General features: G+C 50.2%; 1 protein-coding gene across 1 annotated transcript; it reads left to right on the plus strand.

Annotated features, from left to right (window-relative positions):
- The first annotated feature begins 375 nt into the window (after positions 1-375).
- Positions 376-13400, plus strand: VAT1 (vesicle amine transport 1). The gene is made up of 6 exons (XM_003340237.4): positions 376-1148; positions 4588-4795; positions 5137-5307; positions 5394-5483; positions 10749-10990; positions 11637-13400. Exons 1-6 carry the CDS (start codon positions 735-737, stop codon positions 11718-11720), a joined length of 1209 nt encoding a protein of 402 aa, XP_003340285.2. The 5' UTR covers positions 376-734; the 3' UTR covers positions 11721-13400.
- The last annotated feature ends 90 nt before the right edge of the window (positions 13401-13490 follow it).

Raw genomic sequence — 13490 nt, forward strand, 5'->3', positions numbered from 1 at the left:
TAAGTCTTTCACAGTTGATCATCCTTACCAAGAACCTCCGTTTTAAAGAAAAACTCTCAAGGGTTATAAAAATGTGGAAAAAAGATTGCTTCCTTCTTTATATTTTTATCCTCAGAGCTGGGCGCATAGCAGGCACTTAATAAATGCTTGGAGATTATATACTATATATATATATATTTTATGCATACCTATACATATGTTTGTATATATAAACCCCATATAATGAACGAATTAATGAAATGCATTTAGTAAAAAATATGAAAACATAAATGCTTGGGGATAGACTTGCTACATAGTTGTTAATAATGTCTGTAGGGGTTCTTCATTTGTTGGGACATTACACACAAAATAGATCCTCATCTCTCCGCCCACTGCCGTCCACTTCCCCGGCAGACGCCAACAATGCCTCGCCTTCCGCTCTCACCAGAAATCTGCAGTAGAACGTTAGCGCCCTTAGAACGTAAGCGCTTCGAGGGCAGAGATCACTTGGTTCCCGCCCGCGCTGGGGCGCACACCAGCTAGAGCAGACTCCGAAATTGACTAGGGGCGAGCCGACTCCAAGCGTCCCTTTAACTCTGCCGCCACCCGGACTCCGCCCCGCGCCGCGCGATTCTTCGCTCCTTCGGCCCCGCCCCGCGCCCCTCGCCTTGCTTTCCCCTGCGCCCGGAGCTCACTCGCTCCCCGTAGCTGTGCACCCGGGACCCGGCGGTGAACGGACGGAGTTGGAGAGAGCCATGTCCGCAGAGGGGGAGACAGCGGAGGTGGCCATTGCAGCCGCGGCCACGGCCGGAGAGGGGGGCGATGCCCCTCAGCCGCCCTCCAAAACCGAAGAGATCGTGTCTCCGCCAACGCCCCCGCCGTCGGAGGCGGCCAAGGACGAGGTTCCCCCGGAGCGGCCCCCTTTGCGCTGCTTGGTGCTCACGGGCTTCGGAGGCTATGACAAAGTGAAGCTGCAGAACCGGCCGGCTTCCCCTCCAGCCCCGGGCCCCGGACAGCTGACCGTTCGGGTCCGAGCCTGCGGCCTCAACTTCGCTGACCTTTTGATTCGCCAGGGAGTGTACGACCGCCTGCCCCAAGTGCCCTTCACCCCCGGGATGGAGGGTGCGGGCATTGTGATCGCAGTGGGAGAGGGAGTCAAGGAGCGCAAGGTGAGCGAGCAGTTTGGGTCGGGAGGAGGTGTGGGGGTTACAGGTATGATAGGGCCGGGGGTGTGGCACCAAGGGTAAAACTGGCCGGAGGTGGGGTGTGTGGGTGTGTTTGGGGAAGTGACTAGGGTAGAACCTGCCCTGGAGCTCTTCCTGTCTTGGGGCTCCTTAGTAGCCCTTGCGGATAAGGAATTTGGGGGTGATTGTTGGGAGGGGGACTCCACCCCATATGTCTGTCCAGCTGCAGCCGCCGCCCTTCGCCCGTGGCGGAAAAACAATAGGGTGGCCTTGCGCATGCGGAGAGTGCTCTACACATCCAGCCCCCCCCCCAAAGGATTAGCACCCCATCTCCTTGAATATGCGCCCCCCTTAAACAGTCGGGCCTGGACTGCGCAAATCCTTAGGCAAGGTTTATAGAGCCCCCCTTCTCCAAGAGGGCGAAGGGGTGGGGCGGGGATCTACATTGGAGAAAAGCCAGTGGGTTTTGGGAGGGTTAGCGGGGGAGCCTAGGGCCGGAGTCACATGCACCCCCGTGGCTGGCGGGGGCGGAGGGAGGGGACTACCTCTCCCTAAGCTAGAGTCGAGGGAGGGACACGCCCACCCCCGGCGGAGGGAGGGTCAGAACTCTTGCCCTCTCCCCCCTTTTCTGGGGCGTTTTCTATCTGGTAAGCTAGTTTAGGATTTGGGGAGGGGACAGGGGTCTTGGGAGGAAGCCACGAAAGAGGGGAGGGGGCGTTGAGAAAGGCTCCTTCTAATGTGACCATCCTGCTATCTCTCCTCCCTGTGACTCACACCACCGGCCTGGCTCACTCTGTGCTGCTGCTGGCTAGGCAAACCTTGGAGCAACCCTCCCCAGGGAGAGATCAGACGGAAGCCGCCGCCTCCCCCTTCGTCCCCCAGCGGGACCCCGGGGACCCCGGCTCTGCTCTTCAGAGCTTTGGAGGTGGGGTTGGCCCTGAGGAGCAGGTTGGCCCTGCCCCACCGCTCACAGCAACTTGTTTTAATTTATCCCTAAGCTCCGACCAGCGCTCGGGCTCCTTCAAGGAAACACGACAATAATAAAGTTTTAGAGGACCCTAGAGGGATAGACTATCGGCGACTATCGGCGACAATCCTGACGAGCCCATTTTCCTTCGAGATCTTTCCCCAGAGCCCGAGCTTCTCCTTTAAAACCCATCCTGGAGCCTCTCCTCCTTCCCCAACCCTCTGTTAACCCCGACTCGCTGCCAGGCCCCTCTTCCTCCCAGCTGACCTTAAGAGGGGGGAGGGAAGGGCCCGGAGGGACCTGGGGCTGCTGGGGGTGGGGACCAGCCACCAGGCCCTTCCTCCTATCTTCCCCAACCCATATACACAGGCCTTCCGACGGATATCCTGTCCGGAGGAAGAATCTGCAGCGAGGGTCCAGAATTGGGCTTTGAATGGACCACGCCCCTGAGATCTAGGGACCTGGGCCATGCGGAACCATTAGGCCGTGCACATCCAGGGCCCTGCCCAGGAAGGGTCTATACATGGATCGCTGGAGTGGGGGGAAGAAAGGAGGCTTGGGAGTCCAAAAGACCCGAGTTCAAATCCTCCTTCAGCCAGCCAAGGGCGGGTTACTTACCAGAGCCTCCCTTTCTTTATCTCTAGAATGTAAGGAAGTTAGCCTCTAAGGTCTCTTTCAGTTCCTAGTCTATGATTCTATTGAATCAGAAGGGACTCCCCCAAACCTCAGCCTTTTGAACCCAGGCTAGGATTTGGGGAGTCTCCCGTTTGGACAGGGAGGAGTTGGACTGAGAAGAAAGGGAAATACGCGTCTTAGCGGTTTCAGGCCCTATTCTCCCTACCGTGCAGGGAAGGGAGGCTTTGGGGAGAGATTTTATGATGGAAAGGGGGTTATGCGTGGGAGTCTTCCCCCCTCCCCCTTCTCAGCTCCCTGGTTGCTTCTCATTACCCTCATTCCTGGCAGGGGCTGAGACAGACCCTGATTGTCTAGACTTCTCACCCCCACCCACATCTCTGTATTCCCCAGGGAGGGGGGACATAAACCTACCCCCCCCCCCCATGCTGTTAAGCCGGAGGAGAGGATCAAATAAGCGGCTGTTGTGCTTTTGCCCCAGACTCGTGTTTTCTGCGCTCTGGGTGTGTAGGGGTGGAAGGGGGGGGTGCATCTCCATCTTGGACTGGGGAGGTGGGGGCGAGCTGGCATGAGGCCTCTCTGAATAGCCAATAACTTCTCTGTGTGTGCGGCAATTCCAGAAGGCCTCGTGCATGTCATTTAGAACTAGACCACCTTTGAATACCTCGTGTTCTATCTTGAGGAACTGAAAGGCGTCCTTTTCCAGAAAATCTGCCCCCCATTCTCCCTTCCACCTCGCCCTCAGGAGCGGGGCTCTGCCTTCTTTGTGTGCCCGAAGCCCTGATCCCAGATAGTCTTACGCTGTTTTGTGGCCCCTGCTCCTCTGCCCCCTCCTCTCACAGTACAGGGAAGCCTTGAATAAGAGTTCAGTAAATAAGAGCACAAGACTTGAAAATGACAAACCCTGGCCTTGAGACCTTGCCCCTCCCTCCACTGTGTGACCTTAGGTAAATCACTTTCTTTTCTGAATCTTAGTTTGTTGCTATGTACAATTTGCAGGTCTTCTGGGGTCAAGGGTTCTTAACCTGGGGTCCATGAACTTGTTTTGGACCTTAGTTTATTTCTTTATAAAATGAGTGGGTTGTACCAGATAGATCAGAGGCTCTTAACCTAGGGGCCATGGGCTTGTTTGTTCGTTTTTTTAATTTTATTTAAAAATTCTTTACATGGTTACATGATTCATGTTTTCTCCCTTCCCTGTTCTCTTCCCCCCTCCCAGAGCTGATAAGCAATTGCACTGGGTTCTGCGTCTCATCACTCAAAATCTATTTCCATATTATTCGTTTTTGTAATAGATTAATCTTTTAAAACCAAGACCCCAAATCATGTACCCATATAAACAAGTGATAAATCATATTTTCTTCTGCATGTCTACTCCCACAGTTCTTTCTCTACAGGTGGAGAGCATTCTTTCCCGTAAGTCTGTAGACGTGTTTTAAAAACTTTTGTGGGGCAGTTCGGTGCCAGGCCTGAATTCGGGAGGCCCTGGGTTCAGAGGTGGCAAGTTGCTTAACCCCAATTGCCTGGCCCTTGCCTTTCTTCTTAGTTGTAACTAAGATGGATAAAAAGGATTAAAAAATGGTTTTAAACTGTTTTGATAACTGAATTTCAATAGAATTTGTTTCCTTTGTAATCCTCTCTGATTTTGTGCATTTAAAAACACTTTTCTGAGAAGGGGTCCTTAGGCTTCCCCAGGGATGAAGTGGTCCCCGACTCGAGAAAGGTGACCCAGACCATCTAGATGCTCTGAGCCGGGCTTTTCTCAACTGATCCCCTAGAATTCTGTCAAATGCAGAAGTCTTTTTTCTTTTTGCACTCCCCAAGGTAGGTGACCGAGTGATGGTGCTGGTGAGGGCTGGGATGTGGCAGGAGGAGGTGACCGTGCCAGCTGTCCAGACATTCCCAATGCCGGAAGCGATGTCCTTTGAAGAGGCAGCTGCCTTGCCTGTCAATTACATCACTGCCTACATGGTCCTCTTTGATTGTGGCAATCTTCGGCCTGGCCACAGCGTCCTGGTGCACATGGCTGCGGGTAATGTCAGACTCTCCCCCGCTGTCTGCTCCCTCCCCCTTCCCCCCTAAAGCTTGCCCCCTCCCCCAGCCACCAAGCTGGCTGTTGTCATGGCAACCCAGGGAGACCTTGGCCTGGACTGCCCAGGAGACTCCCAGAAACCCTGGCAATGTTGTTGCCGTGGCAACGCCCAGGCTCCAGGTTGGGCTTGGCAGTATGGTTTCCATAGCAACTCTCCCCTGCCCCTTTTCCTATGGAAAACTGGCTGAGGGATGTATGAATGGCTGTGGGGTGGGAGGTGAGGTGCTGGGGGGTCTGCCAGAAGGTCTTGTGACCATCCTGTGTCCATCCGTTGGCTCTAGGAGGGGTAGGGATGGCTGCCATCCAGCTGTGCCAGACAGTGGAGAATGTGACGGTGTTTGGGACGGCCTCTGCCAGCAAGCATGATGTGCTGAAGGAGAAGGGGGTCAGCCACCCCATTGACTACCACACATCCAACTATGTGGATGAGGTCAAAAAGATCTCCCCCAAAGGTGAGGAGCACGTGTTCGGGGGTCAGGGTAGGGGGCTCCATTTCCCCATCTCCATCCCCACTGACTTCTTATGCCCTTCTCCACAGGGGTGGACATCGTCCTGGATCCCCTGGGTGGAGCAGACACCTACAAAGCTTACAACCTACTGAAACCAATGGGTAAAGTCGTCACCTATGGTGAGTTGCTTGGGGGTTGGGGGGGTGGGGAATCACTGAGGGAGTGGGGTCAAGTCAAGATGCCTTGCTGTGTGGCAAGTCGTAGGTAATTGCTCATCCATAGACTGTTTGGCAGACTGTATTTGCCTTTTTTTTAATTTTAATTTTTATCTTTTTAAAGTAAATTTAGAGCATTATTCCTTGGTTACAAGAATCATATTCTTTCCCTCCCCCACCTTTCCATAGCTGATGCACAATTCCACTGGGTATCACATGCGTCCTTGATCAGAACCTATTTCCATGTTGTTGGTGTTTGCACTAGGATGTTCCTTTAGAGTCTCCATCCCCAGCCATGTCCCCTCGACCCATGTGATCAAGCAGTTGTTTTTCTTCTGTGTTTCTACTCCCACAGTTTTTCCTCTGGATGTGGATAGTGTTCTTTCTCATAGATCCCTCCAAGTTGTTCAGGATCACTGCATTGCCACTAATGGAGAAGTCCATTACATTCTCTTGTACCACAGTGTATCAGTATCTGTGTACAATGTTCTCCTGGCTCTGCTCCTCTCACTCTGCATCACTTCCTGGAGGTTGTTCCAGTCTCCATGGAACTCCTCCACTTTATTATTCCTTTTTGCACAATAGTATTCCATCACCAACATATACCACAATTTGTTCAGCCATTCCCCAGTTGATGGGCATCCCCTCACCCTCCAATCCTTGGCCACCACAAGTCTTTTTCCTTAGTATCTCTTTGGGGTACAAGCCCAGCAATGCTATGGCTGGATCAAAGGGCAGACAGTCTTTTAGTACCCTTTGGGCTTAGTTCCAAATTGCCCTCCAGAATGGTTGGATCAATTCACAACTCCACCAGTAGTGCATTAATGTCCCAACTTTGCCACATCCCCTCCATCATTAGTTACTTTCCTTTGCTGTCATGTTAGCCAATCTGCTAGGTGTGAAGTGATACCTCAGAGTTGTTTTGATTTGCATCTCTCTGATTATAAGAGATTTAGAACACTTTTTCATGTGCTTATTAATAATTTTGATTTCTTTGACTGAAAATTGCCTATTCATGTCCCTTATCCATTTGTCAATTGGAGAATGGCTTGATTTTTTTGTACAATTGATTTAGCTCTTTATAAATTTGAGTAATTAGATGTATTTGGCTTCTTGGGGATTAACTGAGGTACATTTTTATTGATTGATTAATTTGATTTGATTTTTTCTTAATTTTTTTTTACTTATTGATTGATTTTTAAACCCATAGAACTGTGGGAGTAGAAACACAGAAGAAAAACAACTGCTTGGTCACATGGTTCAATGGGGTTATGACTGGGGATGTAGACTCTAAATGATCACCCTGGTGCAAATATCAATAACATGGAAATAGGTCTTGATCAATGACACATGTAAAACCCAGTGGAATTGCACATCAGCTATGGGAGGGGTTGGGGAAGAAGGGGAAAGAAAGAACATGAATCTTGTAACCATGGAAAAATATTCTAATAGACTAATTAAATAAACAAACATAAATAAATAAAAATAAACCCTTACCTTCCATCTTAGAATCACTTGTATGTATTGGGTCCAAGGTAGAAGAGTGGTAAGGGTTAGGCAATGGGGTGATAAGATAGTGACTCACCCATGGTCACATAGCTAGGAAGTATCTGAGGCCACATTTGAACCCAGGACCTCCTGCCTCTAGGTCTGACTGTTCACTGAACTAGCTGCCCCCTTACTAATTTATTTTTAAACTTGTTTTATTTAAATTTGATTTTTAGGAGAGCAGCTAGGTGACTCAGTGGGTAGAGAGCCAGGCCTAGAGATGGGAGGTCCTAAGTTCAAATCTGGCTTCAGACACTTCATAGCTATGTGACCCTGGGCAAGTCACTTCACCCCCATTGCCCAAGTCCTTATGGCTCTCCTACCTTAGAACCAATACACAGTACTAATTCTGAGATGGAAGGTAAGGGTTTTTAAAAAAAATAATAAATTATAATAAATTTAATTTTTAACAAATGGATTAAGAAGAAAATGGCCAAATAGGTAAGGCTCTATAGATGAAGTGAGTGAGAGAGTGGGGGGGATTCGAGAGGTAATTCCTGAGACACTGAGGAAAGGGAATTGGCCCTTTTTTCTCTCTTTCATAAGATCATAGGTTTTGAGATGGAAAGAATTTTAGTGGGGCAATGGATAGGGAGCCAGGCCTGGAGGCACGAGGCCCTGGGTTCAAACGTGGCCTCAGATTCCACCTAGCTATGTGAACTGCTCTATTGCCTTGGAACCAATACCTAGTGTAAGAAAGAAGATATGGGTTAAAAAAAAAAAAGAAAGAATCTGAGGTCATTAAGACCCAAATGTCTCATTTTTTAGGTGTCTGAGATGGGATTAGGACACAGATCTTTGGGACTCTCAGTCCAGTTCTCCACCATTCCATACTGCCACTGAAGGGATTTAGGGAAAGATAAGGGGCTTTTGAAGCTCACTTGAAAAAAATTTCCTCCAGAATCAAATGACATATTTCTAAAGTGCTTATAACACAATGCTTGGCACATAAAAGACACTAAATATTTATCTCCTTCCCTTCCATCCTCCCATGTGTTCCCGGTGCTGCCTGGGGAATACAAACTCACCTTAATGTGATCCCTGAATCTCCTGTTGCCACCTTTTTTTTCTGGGAAGGAGGCTGGTAATGTGTAACAAGAGGGATAAAAACAATCGCTCCTTGACCCACTTGCCGATTCCACTTTGATGACTGTCCCAGGAGGAAAAAACCCAGAAGGAATGATAGGTGTTGGACTCTGCCCACACGGGGTCATGTGTCTGGGAGATTAGATAGAGCTGAAATTCTCCTGGAGATGCCTTCTCTTGCCCGGAGATGTTGTGCTTCCAGGATTCCAACAAGCCCTCTGGAGCTGGAAGGGAGGCCTTGACCTAGCCATGGGTCTGTCTGTCTGCTGTTTAAGAGCCAACTGCTAGGTAACAGAGTGATTAGAGCAACAGGCCTGGAGTTGGGGGCCTCAGATACTTCCCAGCTGTGTGACCCTGAGCAAGTCATTTAACCCCAGTTGCCTAGCCCGTGTCAAACTTCATACTTTATTTGTTAAAGAAAACCCTTACCTTCCATCTTGGAATCAATACTGAGTACTGGTTCCAAAGCAGAAGAGTGGTAAGGTCTAAGCAACTGGGGTTAAGCGACTTGCCCAGGGTCACACAGCTAGGAAGTGTCTTGAACCCAGGACCTCCCGTCTCTAGACCTGGCTCTCAACTGAGCTACCCAGCTGCCCCCACAGTATTGACTCTTTAAGATGGAAGGTAAGGGTTAAAAAAAAGAAGAATTAAGATGGGCAGAAGGTAAGAGGTTTTTTGTTTTTTTTTTAAACCAGCAGCCTAAGTGCAACAAAGATGGTGCCTGTTCTTAGTTTTCCAGCCAAAGCAACTGTCAGTGACCACCTGCCAATTTGGCAGTCACATCTATGGAGACAAAATCTGGGATTGCTTAAAGTATAAAATCCCCAAGATGGCATGGTGCTGGCCCAGAACGGGGCCTTTGAGACCTAGAGAGATGGCTGCTTGTGAGGAATGTGGTAGGAGAGGATTCCTGTGCAGGGATGGGTGGGCCGGTGATGCAGCAGGGATGTCAAAGGAGAATTGACGAGTACCTGAAAGTGACGAGTACCTGGGAGCACAGCAGCTTCTCTCAGGAATGCCTGGCCTGGAGAGGCAGCCCCAAGCCCACAGCCGGCCTCAGACACTGTCCAACCCTGTGACCACTCTTGGCCTCAGTTTCCTCATCTATCGAATGAGCTGGAGAAGGAAATGGGAAACCACTCCAGGATCTTTGCCTGAGGAAAACCCCAAATGAAATCACAAAGACTCAGACATGTCTGAATAACAAGGCTTCCCCCAATATCAATAAAAATCTTTAAATTCCTACCAGGAACGTTTTAGTTATAGATACTTTTTCAGGGGGTAGAGTTGGGGCTGGGCCTAGACTTGGGATTTTATCAGTGTGGAAACTGATGCAGAACTAAAACTTGTCTATAACTTGGCTTGGAGTTGCCTGTTAACTGTGAAATGACTTGCTCAGGGTCACCCAGTTAGCTTGTATCAGAGGCAGAGCTTGGATCTGTTTCCCAATGCCAAGGCTGGTCTTCTGTCCACTTTGCCATGCTATGTCTGTCTATCTCTAGAGGATATTTTTATGTGCCCCTTTGTGTATCATTCCTATGTTTACACACATAAAAATACATTCTTTTTTCTGTCTTTGAATCAGTAATGTGTATTGGTTTGAAAGCAGAGGAGCAGTAAGGGCTAGGCAATTGGGGTCAAGTGACTTGCCCAGGGTCACCCAGGTGGGAAGTGTCCGAGGTCAGATTTGAACCTGGGACCTCCCATCTCTTGGCCTTGCTCTCCATCCACTGAGCCACCAAACTGCCCTATTTCCTCATTTTTCAAATGAGCCAGAGAAAGAAATGGTGAACCATTTCAGAATCTGCTCCAAAAAGTGGGGTCTTGAAGAGTTGAACACAACTGAACAACACCTTAGGGCTCAGGCGGCTAAATGACTTGTCCACAGTCATGTAGCCAGGCTGTATCTGAGGCAGAACGTGGAATCTCCCTACCTCCACGGCCATGGCCGCTTCTCTATCCGCTGTACATGGCTGCTGCCTCTAAAAGACCTACATACAAAAATAGTATTAAACATACTATAGAGAGAGCAGATTTTAAATGTATTTGATATACATAATAGATAAGACATTTATAGAGATAACGTGTATAAACGTGTGCACATATATGGATCGTGTGGGTTTGTGGGTTCGTGTTTGTGTGGATATTTTTATAAACTCTTACCTTCTCTCTTACATTCAATACTGTGTATTGGTTCTAAGGCAGAAGAGCAGCAAGGACTGGGCAGTGGGGTTAAATGACTTGCCACACAGCTAGGAAGTGTCTGAGGCCACATTTGAACCCAGGACCTCTTGTCCGTAGGCAGGGTTTTCTAGCCACTGAGCTACCCAGCTGCCTCCCTTCTTTTTTGTTTTTTAATCCTTAGCTTCCATCTTAGAGTCGATACTAAGTATTGGTTCCAAGGCAGAAGAGCAGTAAGGGCCGGGCATCTTTTTGTCAGTGACTTGATCAGGGGTCACACAGCTGGGAAGTGTCTGAGGCCAGATTTGAACCCAGGACCTCCCATCTCTAGGCCTGGCTCTCCATCCACTGAGCTACCCAGCTGCCCTATGGGCTATTTTTGGATGAACGTGTCCTGTCCCGGCTTTTCTGCAGGTGTGGCCAACTTGCTAACCGGCCCCAAACGGAACCTGATGGCCATGGCCAAAACCTGGTGGAATCAGTTCAGCGTGTCTGCCTTGCAGCTGCTGCAGGCGAATCGTGGCATCTGCGGCTTCAACCTTAGCTACCTGGAGAACGAGATGGAGCTGGTGAGCAGGGTGGTGCTGCACCTGATGAGCCTTTACAGCCAGGGCCACATCAAGCCCCACATCGACTCCGTCTGGCCCTTTGAGAAGGTGAGTTGGGGGCTGGCCCACTCGAGGGCGTGCGGGGGGCCGTAGGTGCCAGACTCGGGACCCGAGGCTCAGAGAGAGCTGCCTGTGCTCAGGCTCCCAGGCCCAGCAGATAGAGCTGGACCTGGAGTCAGGAAGAACCGAGTTCAGACCTCTCTCAGGCACTAGCTATTAAGTACGCTATAGCGACACTCGATCTGTGCCTCTGTTTCCTCGCCTGTAAAATGAGGATCACGACGGCACGTAAAGGACCTCTTAGCTTGCTGGGAGGGTCCAATTGAGATCATCTTTGTGAAAGCACAAAGGCGCCCAGACCATACAAATAGGCGTCCCCTCCATCCCCCCCAAGTCTGGGCCTCCTTCCCTTGGACAGTGCTTTCTCTGCCGTAACTGGGCTGGGTGCCGAGAAGGAAGGGAAAGAGTGGAGTGAGGCGACGCGGGGTCTGGGCCTGGCTCTGCGCAGAGGCTCTCTTCTTTCCAGCTGGCCTCCGAGTCCCCTTTGAACTCCAAGTGCCCTGCCTTAGGAACACTTCGGGGCTGGGTTACTCTTGGGGGGCAGATGGATGGGATTTGAGGGGGCAAGAGCAGGTGATTTTGTCTTCTCCACAATCACGCTTCAGTGGGTATTTCCTGCCTCCTTTCCCTACAGGTGGCTGATGCCATGAAGCAAATCCAAGAGAAGAAGAATGTGGGCAAAGTCATCCTGGTTCCCAGTTCAGAGAAGAACTACTAGGGGGAGGGTCCTGGCAGGGGGGAAAGATTGAGGGAGAGAGAAGGGTTTGGGGGACCTTGGAATGGAGAGGTCAGGAAGTCGTGTTCTTTTGGGTTACTACTGATGTCTCTTAACTTCTTCCTTCTTTGGCTCCCCCAAATACACCGTCCTTCCAAGGGTCAGGGATGGCGTGATGACCTTTCTCCAATCGAGTTTATTTCCTCTTGGTCACGGCTGCCTCCCCTCCCTTCCTTTTCCCCCAGAAGGCTAGGAAGTGACCACTTGGATGTATGGGCCCACCCAGAGGCCCAGCTGCTTCTTTCCCTCCCCCCCTCCTCTTGTTGCCCCAGGCTTTCTGCCCTGCTTGTGCCAAGTTACCGTCTACCTTCCTCCCACCCTGCCTGCCCTGTTGTGTATGAGTTGGTCTCTGCTTACTCTTCCCCAGTCCTATCCCCCTTGCTTCCCCCAAAGAAACTGAAATGCCAGCTCAGGGTGGGGGTGAGGGAGGCAGTCCTCGAGTCTAGCATTCGTCCCATCTCGGCTGTGCTCCAGATTTTCACTCTGTCCCAGCGCTGACCAGTCTCTAGAGTGACATACGGGGTGTCCCAGAAGTCTCAGTGCCATTTGAAGGCTTAGCACCTTCAGGCAACACTGGGGACTTCTGGGACACCTTGTGTAAATGGAAGCTATCCTTAGTAGCTGGGTCAGTGTGTCCCTCCTCCTACTCCTGACTTTATAAGCACAAATGGGCCTTTCCAAACACAGGGCTCTTCCACAGTCTTAACCTAGTTTGTCTTACACCCTAGGAAGGGACTGGACTGTCCTCACCCCCCTCAGGCACGGAGGGGGCCTGGCAGGAGTCCCTCTGACCTCCCCTCTTCCACTGAGTTCCTTAGATCTGTTCTCAGTGCCTTAGCATCTGAAATGTCTTGTGCTCATGGGGAGTTTAACTGTTTCTTTCCCCAGGTTCTTGCCCCCGATACTCCCCAGTGCCTTGTTCTGATGGAGCTGGGGTTTCCAGTCCCACTGTGCTGCCAAAAATCTCCTGTGTGTCTGAGGGGGTGAGGATTGGGGATTCGGACAGCCAGAAGGCTCCTGGGAAAGAGATGGCCCCACCCTTTCGCCAGCCTCTCATTTCTGGTTGGGAGAGAACCTTTTTTTCAGCCTTGCAGATAACTGTGGAATTTACCAGTCCTGACTCTTAGAGACAATTATGTCCATTTCCAAACTCTGGGACCAAAGTAAAATTTGAAGCACATTCCATCTTTAGTCCTTATAAGGCCCCAACTGATTTCCACCCCTATAGTGGGAGGCAAGTTTCTTAAAGGAGGCCCTGGATTTCTTGTTTACATTGGGGATCGGTTGGGGAGGGGGGGAGGGTAGAGAATGGGAGGCAGATTTGGGCACCTGCCAGTGGGTCCCTGAGCTGGAGGCCAAATGTCAGGATTTTGAGGGTGAGGACTATTGCCCTTCTCCCATTTCTAAATTTTGAATTGGGGGATGAAGGGCGGGTGGCTCACCGTCCTGACCACTGCCAAATGACCAGTGTTGGGGAAGACTTGGGTAGACATATCCTATCCCTCATTTTCTAAGCAAGGCCTAAAGTGAAATGTGATTTTTGCTTGTGTGTTTGTCTCCCCACTCTTCCCCTACTGCCGAAGCTGCCTTTGTGTTTGTGTCAATAAATTGCTGTCCCTATCACTGGGCTCCACTTGGTCTTGTGTGGGTTTTGGGTGGGAGATGAAGATAAATGACACTATGAAGAAAGCTTCAGATGGGTGCAGAAAGGCC

Source organism: Monodelphis domestica, chromosome 2 (genome assembly GCF_027887165.1).
Source record: "Monodelphis domestica isolate mMonDom1 chromosome 2, mMonDom1.pri, whole genome shotgun sequence".
NCBI lineage: Eukaryota > Metazoa > Chordata > Mammalia > Didelphimorphia > Didelphidae > Monodelphis > Monodelphis domestica.

Coding starts and splice junctions, on each gene's coding strand:
- VAT1 (XM_003340237.4), top strand. CDS start 735: ATGTCCGCAGAGGGGGAGACAGCGGAGGTGGCCATTGCAGCCGCGGCC. Junction 5,308..5,393: donor CAAAAAGATCTCCCCCAAAG/GTGAGGAGCACG, acceptor CCTTCTCCACAG/GGGTGGACATCGTCCTGGAT. Junction 5,484..10,748: donor GGGTAAAGTCGTCACCTATG/GTGAGTTGCTTG, acceptor GCTTTTCTGCAG/GTGTGGCCAACTTGCTAACC.